The following is an 11,524-nucleotide window of genomic DNA, read 5'->3' on the forward strand; positions in this document are numbered from 1 at the left end:
TTTGAGCCCAGAACAGAAGGCTGGTTTGTGAATCTTATTGGGTTTTGTTTATTTGCTCCACTCTCAGTGTAAAACTTGCTAGGAGAGATTCCCCAGCCAAGCTTCATCCCTTGGAGAAAATGCAGAGCAAGAGAAAAGACTTCTCCTCCTGCAGGTATTGACCCTGAGATGTGAGTGTGACACAGGGCTGTCCCTGCCATCACTCACAGCTCCAGGGAAGGTTCAGAGGGTCTGAATTCTCCATAAAACAAGAGCAGGGCCTAGAAAGTAGAAAACTCTATTTCAGATGTTACCTAATGTGTTAAAATCCTGCTCTGAAGCAGGTCTCTGTACTGTAAGACTTTGGCATGCTCAGGCTTGTAGAGGGAATGTTTGATTCCCCTGGTGAAGGGAACATATTCCAAGCATCAGCAGGACTGGGGTGAGGCAGTGGGAAGGACATTCTGCATTCTGGCAGTCTGGATTGTTCTTACATAAAAACAACCAAGTCCTGTCCTCTGTGGCTGTGTGCTGGGATCACAGGAGCAGGGATTGGGAGGCAGCCAGGCTGAGCTGTGCCCTCCTGCTGGGCCAGGTCACCTCAGCTCCCTTCATCCCCAGGGGGGTCTGGTAATTATTTCTGAGGCTGAGAGTGTGTGGAGATCACTGAGGGCCTGATTTCACAACACAAAATGAATTTTTAGTTGGTGTTCATATCTGCTGTGATAGCTGTTCCCTTTTTTGTTCTCCCTGAGACACTCCAGGCTCTGCTCTGCCCTGCCAGGTGCAGGCACACTGCAGATGAGGCAGCAGAGCTGGGAGCTGAGCTGCTGTTCCAGCAGGAGTCAAAGCCTGCTCCGTGGTAAATTCAGTGAGACTCCACACCTTGTAACACCTTGTGTCACTTCCTAGGGGTTGGTAATGCTGTGGTGAGCCTGGAGTTAATTCAGAGTTCTGTTTTGTCCTCTGATGTCCATTTTACTTCATTAGGATTTTTCTGGAGCATCCCAAAGTCTTCTTCTGTCCCCCTTTAATGGGATGAGCTCAGGCTGGTGCCTGCAAACTGGGTCACTGATGTTGGCAGCAAAGCTTTGCAGTAACAGTGTATAAACATATATTTATACATTACACAAATGTATTTAAACGTTTAACAGTGTATAAACCTGGCGTGTGACTCCAGCTCATAGTAAAGGGCTACAAATTTAGGACCTGGTGAGGGACAAACCCTTGGGAAAGTCCCACCCTCCCTCTCTGCTGTGACAGAAGCTTTGGGAACTGACATTTGCTTTTACTTGGGCTGCCCCACGGTCACAGGGGCTGGTGCCTCCCTTCCTGTACCACTTAAATTGAGTTATTAATTATTTTTATTAACTTACATTCATACCTCTTCCCAGTTATGGTTGCTGACTGTTGAAAGAAGCCCCTTCTGCTTTCCAGAGATAGAGCCCAGGGAAGGTTTGTGGCTGGAAAACCACTCCTGTTCTCAGGAGAGCCTCGTGCTCCTGCTTGTTTATGCAGGATGGGACAGTCATTGTAAGGAAACCAATCAAGTGGAGTTTGTTCCCCTGGAAAGATATTTGGTGAGTAATCCCTGCTGGGATTTCAGTCTGGAGTTTAAAGGAGCTTCATGGGGGATTGAGCTGGAAGTGACTAATGTGAGTCTTTGTAGCTGTACAAAAAACATTGCTAAATAATTGGCTCTGGAAGCTCTGGTTTCTGGTGAAAAAGCCTCTGTGGTTGTGTTCTGTGGGTTCAGGGTGGAAACCAGGCCATGATGGACACCAAAGTGAAGCATGAGCTCTGTCAAGGGCACAAATGCTTCTGGAGGAGGAAAGGGAGAGCTGCAAGGTAAGGAAGGACCTCATTCTTCAGCCCAAATGGGCTCTGGGCTTCCCAAGAACTCTACTGCAAATGTTTATGGACCACCAGGATCCCCCTGTTGCTGCCTTGCATGTGGAGGCAGGACTCTGTAAGGAGCAGGTTTTATCCTGTTTCAGGTTGCACTATAAGGGAGGTGGGTGATGTGGCTGTGGCTGCAGCTGAAATGAAGAATGGAGGAAACATCTCCTGCACAGCAGCTCCACAACCCTAAACCACAAACCGAGCCTGAATGAAGGCTGTGGCTTGTTCCTGTGGTTTTCTGCTTTCCCATGGGAGCAGCATCAGGTCCGGGCAGGGGACAGATCCCTTTTTAAAGTGTGATGTCCACAGGACAAATCCAGACAGGGACTGTGGTCACACTTCTCTGAAGGATAAAGCCAACGAAGTCCAGGTTAAAGGCGAGGATTCCTTTCCAGTCTGATCCTTCTGATTCCACTGACGAGTGGACAAAACCCCTCCTTCCATCTTTGGGTTGGATGCGCTTGGGATCCTTCTCCCAAAGTGCCTGGGACACTTTCGGGCATCGAAGAGCCGCAGAACGCGGGCTGTTCCCAAACTTGGGAACTGTCGCTGTGAGACTGGGGTCTATCCCAGCCTCCTCCATCCCCCCAGGAGCTGCCCGGCGGGGTCGGGCGCTCCCGCAGCCGCGCACGGGCCCGGGGAGGCGGCGCCGGGGGCCGGGCCGGGCTGGGCGGCCCCGGGGAGGCACCTGCGGCGGCGGGGCTGTGCCGGGGCTCCGGCAGCACCGAAACCGGGTCCCTGCGGCACCAGCGGGGCTGGGCTGGGCTGGGGAAGGGGCGGCAGCGGCGGCGGGGGCAGCCCCGCAGCCCCGGCGGCCAGAGGGAGCCGGAGCCGCTGCGGCAGCGCCGGAGCCTCGAGCCCGCAGCATCCTCCGTGAGTAGCGCCGGGTGTAGAAACCACTCTCGCATGCGGATAATTGTAACCTTTCTCCCCTAAAGCTGTTACTTTTTGCCTTAAAGTTCTGTTCTTTTCTCCCCCAAAATCTCCGTTCCTTTCTCCTCCAAAACCTCCGTTCCTTTCTCCCCCAAAATCTCCGTTCCTTTTCTCCCCAGAGCTCTGTTCTTTCTGCCCCAAAGTTCTGTTCCTTTCTCCCCTAAAGGTCTGTTCTTTCTCCTTCAAAGCTCTGTTCCTTTCTCCTCCAAAGCTCCGTTCCTTTCTGCCCCAAAGCTCCGTTACTTTTTGCCCCAAATCTCTGTTCTTTCTCCCCCAAAGCTCTGTTCCTTTCCACCAGTGCAAGCGCTGCTTGCAGCGCGGTTCCTCGGGTGCGTGTGCGAGGCACTGTGGATGTACCACGGGAAACGCGACTTCTTTACCGGGACTCTAAACCAGAAAGAATTAGAGAGCAGATGTTCTCGCACGTTTTTCTGTTCAACTGGTGCTTGAGCAGTTGTCCCAGGAACTGGGAGCCCATAAGGGACGGGACTGGGACTGTTCTGGCGCGGTTTCCTCTCCCGAGAGAGAGGAGCCTGCGCGGCTGTTGAAGGCTCATTGCATCGCCGGCGCTGTCCTTTCATCACTGGGGACGCCGAATCTCCTGTCCTGACTTATTCAACCCCGGCACTATAAATATGGGTTTGGTGGTGGTTATTTGTTTGTGGTTTTGGGAGGTTTTTTTGCTGTATTTTTTTTCCCCTCAATCTGTTGAGCAGCGTGCTGGAAAGAGCTGGCAGTGTAATATTTAACAGGAAAAGAACTTGAAAGCTCAGAGCATTGTGTTACAGTTCACTGAGTGTCCCCAGCACAGAACAAAACTACACTGCTCGCATTATTCGGGAACGCACTGAAGCTGCTGACAGGTTTGAATGGTGATTTCTGGTTTTTCCTGGTAATTAATGTATTTAATGCCCCAGGAAGTCCTTGCTAAAGGAAGCGTAGCTTTCACTGATGGGATGCATTGTGCTGGGGGGCAGGAGGGGTTGATTTAGTGATTACAAACCAGGAGACAAAGGCAGAGCAGAGACTTCAGGGTCTGACAGAGTTATTGCCCCTCTGTGGGTGCCAGACTGGGGCACTGAGGGTTTGCCAAGGGGTTCTGGTGGAGAACAGGCTGCAAGTGTGAGGTGTCAGCTGCTGTGTGTGTCTGCAGGGCTCTGCAGAGGGGAAGGTGCCTCACAGATTCAACACGTTGGCATAGACAAGCTCCAGCACTGCGGTGGTGTTTGGGGGTTTTTCCATTTTAACTCCAAATCCTGGTTCTCTTGGATATTTCCCAAGTGTCTAAGCAAGTCTCCTGATCTCAGTGTGCCTTAGATCCTGGCCTGGAATCAGTGGGAAAATACCTCTGGCTTGTTTTCTTCCATATCCTGCATATCCCTGAAGGGTCTGGAGTGGTTTTAGGATCTGAATGTGGTGGAGTTCCTGTTGTTCCCATGAATAACCGCATTCACAGAGGGGGAGGAGAAGTGTGTGTGGCCCAGAATTTCAAGGCAAAAATAAAAAATTAGAATTGGGCAATGTGCAACTGCTCCTGAGCCAGTCAGTGACAAAAGTCTACCAAGTTCATATTCCCAGGCATGGCTTTAGGAAATGAAGGTGTTCCCTTTGGGGGTCCTGATGTCACCTGTGGGAGCTGAGGGGTTTTGGTGCCTCTCACGATCTAAGCCAGGCAGGTAGAATTACTGAGGGGATTTTAGTTGGTGCTGCTCCTGCCCAGAGCTGCCTGCAGTTTGTGTCTCTGTCTCGGCAAGGCAATGAACTGATTTTAATGTGTGTTTTACCAGCATTCAACCGAGGCAGCTCATGCCAGAACCTGAGAAAATGCTGAAAATGTTTATGTAAAGGTGCTGCCCTGACATGGGGACACTCAGGCTCACACAGGGAGGGTTGTTTGCCCCAGGCCACTTTTGAACTTGGGCTTTTCTTTCCTCCTTCCTCCCTCTTTGGAGCCTCTCAAGGTAAACCCAGGCACGTTCAGGTCTCACTGAAGGACGTTGTGTTTTTATTGCTCTCTGAAATCACAGCTTGCCTCGATCCCTGGCGGTGTTCCCGGGGTGCTGGGAAGGTGAGGGCAGGAACAATCCAGCTCCAAACAAAGCCCACCTTTTCCCAGGGGAAAGCACTGAACCTGTGTCCTCCTAACCAACACCTGCCTTCCCTGGCAGGGAGCTGCCTCTCCAAGTCCAGCCATCCTGGAAAAACCCTCCAACAAACCCCTCTGCTGCCTGTGGCCCCTGTGCTGTAATTGCCAGGTGCTGCTGACAGGTGAGCTCTGATCCCATCTCCTCACAACAAACCCAGCTCAGCCCAGCAGGGCCCCTGAGCTGCAATCCAGCAGGGAGGCTTTAGAAAAGGGGGCACTGTTCCCACTTGCCACAACAACCCATCCCCTGTATCTGCCAAGGTGTTTGAAATGGAAACGTGCCCAAAGCTGAACTTTATGGAAACATTTCCAGCTCCATAACGTGGGCATGCAAAAATAACCAGCAGTGTGGAGAGTGAGGGTGAATGAGAGGCTCTGAGAGCCCAGGCAGGTGTGTGTGCACAGGGGGAAGTGCAGCCCTGTGTCATGGATAAAGAATGTCTGTGATTACTGTATCAAAGTCCACTTCTTCTCCCCTGCTGAATGGCTTTTATCCAGCACTCCTGATTTTCCAAACGGTTTTCTGAACAGAGTAGGATCCAAACTGAAAATTCAGGTTCCCACGGATTTTTCCTGGGCTTTGCTGGGTCTTTCTTGCAGCAGAGGCTTGGTCAGGTGTAACATGCTGATTCACAGGGCAGGAATGGAGCTGGGGCTCAGGTAAGAGCAGGACTGGCACCTTCCACCTGGCTGCAGCCACAGGCCTTGGACCTCCTGACTTGCTACACAAAGCAGAAGAACCCCAACCTAATGCAGTTTTCAAACTGCACCCCAGATTGGTGCAGCCTGCTGGATAAATTAATCCCTTTTGTAAACAGGCAGTTTCATTATGACAAAAAAAATTATTTGGTTCTGGGTGACTCATGCACAAACTGCTCCTCATTCCCAAGGTGGTTTGACCCAGAGGGAAGGTAGGAAGGATGAATATTTCATGGCTTAATACTAAAATATTCAGCCTTATTTATTTGCAGTTTTTATTTTGATAGCCAGGGGAGGAAAAAAGGCTTCTGTAGGTCTGGCATTTGCACTGCCCTAGTCAGGAGCCACGAGGTGAGAGCAGGATGTGGCTTTTTCTGAATTATTCCCATAGTCAGAACACGTGCTCAGCTTTTCCTGAAGAGTCTCTTGAGCTGCTGCTGTCACTGGTAAAACCTTGATCCAAATGGAGAGACAGGAACAGCTGTCCCTGAGCCCTGGTGCCCCCCAGGTTCCTCTGAGGTGTGTGTGAACCCTGTGCTGGACAATAGGGCTGGGCAGATTCGAAACACAAAATATTTCAACTGATGCTCATGCTGCTGAATTAACTTGGCCTTGGCTAAACAAAGGAATCATTCACTCACAGGAGAATGACCCAGTTACAGGCTTGGGGCAAAGGTAGTTTGGTTTTTAGATTAAAAGAAGAAAACCAAACTTTTAACTTGAGGGGATTGAAATATTTGAAGAGTGGTCCTTGCAGTTCTGATCCTGCATCCCATTCAGACACCAACCCCTTCCCTTCCTGCTGCCTCCTGATCCCTCTCATTCCTCACTGACCTGCTCTGCAGGTTTTTAACTGGTACTAATTTTTATTCCCAACTGATTTCCACTGAATTATTTCTGGCTATTGTTTATCTTGTCTGTGTAAAATTAAAGTACACAATATCCCAGTGGAGCACCAGAGCCCTACCTGGTTGTACTGGGCAGCATCTGAAGTGGGAAACTCAGTTCCATATCAAGTGCTGAAGGATAATTTACTTTTCAAGGGGCAGTTGCAGTGTCCCAGCTCAGGGACTGGGAGCTGAGCTGCTTCCAGAGGGCTCTTTGAAGTGGTGCTCACACCCCTCTCAGGCTGAAGGAGCCCTTTAAGGCCTCGGGTTTGCAGGGACACTTGGAAAACCCTTATAAAACCAGCAAACATCCCAGCTGCTCTTTCCAGACCCACAGTTTTACCCACCAAAACACAGGCATGTTTTCAGCTGTGCCCTTGGAACAGACCTGAGCTGACACTGGGCTGAACTCACAACTCCTGCCACAGCCACGTTGCAATATCCCTGTTCAGGGACTGGTGTTTGTCCTGGCACTTTTGGAGCTCCAAGGGAAGAGGTTAAATGGTTTTTCTTCTCCATGTTAGATGAATGAAGCTCCTGTAAATTCTATTTTACAATGGAGTTTTTAAACCTTTCTGTGATGAGTTTTTCCCTTCCCTCAAGACATTGCTGAATTCTGGATGCAGAATCCTTCACATTCATTTGCTCAGTGATCTGAATCTCAACTAGAGGTGATCATCTAAAACCCCAAAACATTTAAAATACATTATTGTCTTTATATCTTACTTTATCCTATTAACACTGACTGAGGCAAATTGTTCAAGACTGTACCAACATTTCCATTGTACCAATATCCAATTTCCATTCCTTCAGCAGGGCCAGGTTTCCTACCACAATGAAGAGCCTCGGTTCAATTCAAAGCCTGGCAGGCTCTGAACCTTTGGGGGGCAGTTGCCTAATTAGCACTGTGAGATTTGGGTTAATATTTTAGGAATTCACTCCTCTTTTTTCCCCCTCTGCAGCCAACCCAAGATGACGACAGCCACGCCACTGACCAATAACACTGAGCTCTCAGTGAATGTGACCACAAAGTCTCAAGAACAAATTCTCTATCAAAGTAAGGAAAGGAGTGGGGTGGTGGCTTTTTTTTGGTTTTAAGTGGACTTTGAACTTATCAAACTTCAAACACTACAGTGACAACTTTGTAAATATGGCTTTTTCACCCTTCCTGCTTCTCTCCCAGGTTCTGGAGCAATAATTGCTGCCATCGTGGTGGGGGTGATTATTATTTTCACAGTGGTTCTGCTCATCCTGAAAACATACAACAGGTATGTGGCCAAGTCCTGTAGTCACCAAGTGAAACCAGGATGAACCAAAGTCCCTGCTCTCAGCTAACAGAGCATTACAGGGCTTGTTGCTGAAAATTTCCAGGAGATTCTAAGTACTAAAGTGCTGATTGCAGTGTACTGAATCTCACTGTCAGTGCTCTGTGATTGGATCACAGGAAGCACAAAGAGCTCCTTGATGGAGGCTGCATGGTGGGAGCTCTTTTTAGGGATTCCTGGTGATGCAGGGAAAGGTTTGAGTGTGTACCAAGGCTGCCAGAGGGGGACCTTGATTCCTCACTTCTCAGAGCTCACATGCTCTGCGAGGACTTTTGGTACCTTTGGGATGAAATCCTGGCTTGGTTTGACTGGGTTGTGTGGGAATCTCCCCAGAACTTACCCTGGGAGAGGAGATTCCAGCCCCGGTGCCAATTCCCCCTGTACCTTTTGCCAGGCGCATGCGAGTGCGGCGGGAGCTGGAACCCAAATCCTCCAAGCTGGCAGTGCCACCTCCTGTGGGGCACAACAGCCACAGCCTGGCACAGCAGCCCTCGGTCACCTTCATCCCTGTGGACATCCACCTGCAGAGCAGGTAACCAGGAACACTCAGCCTCCCTGCCAGAGAAGAGATGGAATTGTTACCCCGTGGACCTGGGACTCCTCGGAGCTGCTGCTCTCTCTGTACATTGACAGAAATCCCGGTTTCTTTCTTTGGGAGGGAAAACCAGAGGTCTGGACACTTTTCCTATGGCTGAAATAACAGGTGGAGGTCTAGGAATCATCAGGATGGCAGCAAGGCCTCTTGTGGGTCTGGATAAACCAAGAGAAGATGCCCAGGTTTTGTGGAACTTTTGCTTCCTCAGAGACTTTGAACTTTCTCTGTTCTGCTGATAAGCAGGAGGAAAAATCTGGATTGTGCCCCAAGCTCAGGTTGGAGTTTGTTACAAGTTACATGGAAGAGGTTTGTGGTTTATTTTATACTTGATGGGTAGTGCAGGAGCTATCAAAATTGTATTTATCTTTACTTATATTTCATGTTTCTAATGCCACGTATGTACAGGCTGAGGAAAAAGAAGTTACTTTTTATTTTCACGTATTTTTTAGCTATTTCTATAAACTCTGTAACTCTCCATTTCCAAAGGAACTCGGTGTCTGAGGGGTTTTACTCTCAGTTCAGGTTCATGGCTGCAGCTGTGTTAGATTGCTTTGTCTTACACAAAATCTGAGCTCTTTAACTGAAAAAAATAACCACGGAAATAGAAAAAAATCAGCTTGGATAAAGCAAGGGAGGCTCTGTGCAGCCCCAATGTGCCACTCACCCTGCAAGGCTTTGTTCTCTGGTGCAGCCCAACTATTTTTAGCAGTTTTTTATTCTCCAAACCAACCCAAAGCGAGGTTGTTCTGTGAGTGTGAGGGCTGTGGGTGTGCAGCAGAGGCACAAAGGAATTCCCAGGGACACTCACAGCCCACGGGGTGGGAACACAGAGCAGCATTGTCAGACACTGACTGGCAGATTGTCTGAGATTTTATATTTCATATTCTTTCCTTGGATCTCTTGAGCAGGTCAGTTTAACTAATTGGTAATTTTTAATTGTGCAGAAACTAAATTCAATTACTTTGCAGTATTCTTTTTTTGGCTGAAACTGGAGCATGGTTTGGATTCCAAAACAAATATTGAGACAGCTGTTTGTGAAGTTTCTGAATCTCCTTGTAAATATTCCCTTTGTCTTGGTTCTCTACCTTATTTTTTGTGGCAGGGAGGATTTATTTAATAATTCAGAGGGGACAGCAGATGCACATCTAATTTTTTTCAAAAAAAATACAAAGGAGTTGATTTTCTCTGAGCAGTTCCATGGGATCAAATCAAGACTTTTAGGAAAGATAAGCCCATCTTACTGTTGTGGTTTTGAACATCCCTAGCCAGATCTACTTGCAGCAAAATTTGTTTACTCTCCATTTGCTTCATTTCAAGCCAATGAAGTTCACAAGCAGAATAAGCAGAGCTACTGCAAGCAGCTCCAGTTTCCCAGAATTACTATTATTGGCAGCAGAACTGGCTGCTGTGACCACACCAGCACTGCTCCAGCTGAAAAATTCAAATACCAGTAAAATTTGCCTCAGATTGGCACCTCCTGGGGGGCCCCAGAGCCCCTCCTGGCAGCAAAACCCAGAGCTCATGCTGAGCAAGCAAAACCACCTTCTCAAGAAGCAAAAATCCCCGTTCTGTGCCATTTGAGCTTTCCAGGAACAATCCCACACTCTCCCTGCCCTGTTAACTGCAGGGTTGATCCAGCCTGCCCTGATCTGGCCCCCAGGTTCCACTTCCAAACACACAGATTTTGGGAATGTTCCCCTTTAGCTGGCCCTGTCTTGCAACAATCAATGGCTGTTTTTTTCCTCCTAAAAGTTCTCCAGGATCTTCAGCAGGTCAGATCCTCCAGCTGGAATTTCACTGATCCAGACACTCTAGTAAAATGTTTAATTTTTTCGCTGCTGGCTAAGTCCTGATCCCAAACCTCAGTTTTCCTCTTTTATTTCCATCCTCCTTATCCCAGCAGAGAGCACGGAGCTCCACCTAGTGTCCTCCTGCCTTCCCACGGGTTTTAACTGCTGTTTCTCAACAAAAGCATAAAGCAATTCCAGCTTTAGCTGTCAGCTTTACTAAATTCCCTCATCCACGGTGCCAGGGCTGTTGAGCAGCCAAGTGGAGCATCCAAGTTTATCCAAGTTTGGGATAAACTTGCAAAACTCAGATCATTACAAGTCTAAGCAGATAAAATAATTTCCTGTGGGTTTTATTCCTGAGTCCCATAACCAATTTATTTCCCAAAAACGCATCTGTAATTCAGGCCAGGAGGAGCCATACAGATCAGTGACCTGTACCAGTCACACCAGTTTGTCCTGAGTGGGATGGAGTGGACAGCTCATGATCCGTCCTCAGGAAAAGAAAGACAAGGAGCTGCTGGAGGGGGTCCAGCAGAGGCCACAAATATGATTTGGGGTCTGGAGCATCGCCCTCATGAGGGGAACTGGCCCTGGTCAGTCTGGAGAAGGGATGGCTGAGCAGAGATCCCATAAATCCATAAAATATCACCAAGGGGTGTCAAAGGATGGTGCCAGACTCTGTTCAGGGACAGGACGAGGAGCAAGGGCTATAAACTAAAACACAACGAGTTCCACCTCAACATGAGGCAGAACTTCTTTCCATGAGGGTGGCACAGCCCTGGAACAGCTGGAGACTGTGGGGCCATCCCAAACCCACCTGGAGCTGCTCCTGTGTCACCTGCTCCAGGTGACCCTGCCTGGGCAGGGGGTTGGACTGGATGATCTCCAGAAGTCCCTTCCAACCCCAACTCCTCTGGGGTTCTGTGACCTCTTCATAACCCTGCCTCCCGGCCAGAGACCCCTGTTAAGCCGTGAAGGACTCGAGGGGCCGTTGCCGAAGGGTCGCACCCGAGGGCTGAGGCGGTTGTGCCCTCACGGCCCTACCCGGCCCCACCGCCATCCCTGAGGGAGCCGCGGCCGTGAGGGCACCTGAGATCTCGCGAGATGCCGACATCAGCAATCGCTGCAGCGGCCAACATCTCGCGACAGCGCGACTCACACACCCACTCACCCCCACGCGCGCCGGAGCAGCCGCGCTCTCTCATTGGCCCGGCTCCCTCGCGCGCGCCGACCCTCCACCAATCAGCGGGCGGCGGAGGGAGATCCTG

At 49.5% G+C, this 11,524-nt stretch overlaps 1 protein-coding gene and 1 long non-coding RNA gene across 3 annotated transcripts in view; one reads left to right on the forward strand and one right to left on the reverse strand.

Moving 5' to 3' along the window:
• The window catches only part of LOC106858776 (uncharacterized), a 44,461-nt gene extending 33,136 nt beyond the window's left edge, over nucleotides 1-11,325 (reverse strand). The window contains exons 1-2 of the long non-coding RNA XR_015808249.1: nucleotides 11,074-11,325; nucleotides 8,212-8,426 (exon numbers count right to left, since the gene is read on the reverse strand). This is a non-coding gene — a long non-coding RNA (uncharacterized LOC106858776). The remainder of the gene's footprint in view (nucleotides 1-8,211; nucleotides 8,427-11,073) is intronic.
• On the forward strand, nucleotides 1,742-9,493 carry NCMAP (non-compact myelin associated protein). Of its 2 annotated transcripts, none has more exons than XM_088178213.1 (4): nucleotides 1,742-1,827; nucleotides 7,509-7,603; nucleotides 7,730-7,814; nucleotides 8,266-9,493. In XM_088178213.1, exons 1-4 carry the CDS (start codon nucleotides 1,751-1,753, stop codon nucleotides 8,405-8,407), a joined length of 399 nt encoding a protein of 132 aa, XP_088034339.1. In that variant the 5' UTR covers nucleotides 1,742-1,750; the 3' UTR covers nucleotides 8,408-9,493. The 2 variants fall into 2 exon arrangements, with proteins under 2 accessions (XP_088034339.1, XP_014741086.1); XM_014885600.2 differs by lacking the exon at nucleotides 1,742-1,827 and adding an exon at nucleotides 2,647-2,754.
• Nucleotides 11,326-11,524: the final 199 nt, after the last annotated feature.

This window comes from Sturnus vulgaris, chromosome 24, assembly GCF_052056855.1.
Source record: "Sturnus vulgaris isolate bStuVul1 chromosome 24, bStuVul1.hap1, whole genome shotgun sequence".
In the NCBI taxonomy this organism is placed as follows: Eukaryota; Metazoa; Chordata; class Aves; order Passeriformes; family Sturnidae; genus Sturnus; species Sturnus vulgaris.

Bases quoted from the DNA above. Each gene is read 5' to 3' on its own strand.
- NCMAP (XM_088178213.1), top strand. From the start codon at position 1,751: ATGATGGACACCAAAGTGAAGCATGAGCTCTGTCAAGGGCACAAATGC. The intron at 7,604-7,729 runs GTAAGGAAAGGA...CTTCTCTCCCAG, and splicing joins AGAACAAATTCTCTATCAAA to GTTCTGGAGCAATAATTGCT. The intron at 7,815-8,265 runs GTATGTGGCCAA...ACCTTTTGCCAG, and splicing joins ATCCTGAAAACATACAACAG to GCGCATGCGAGTGCGGCGGG.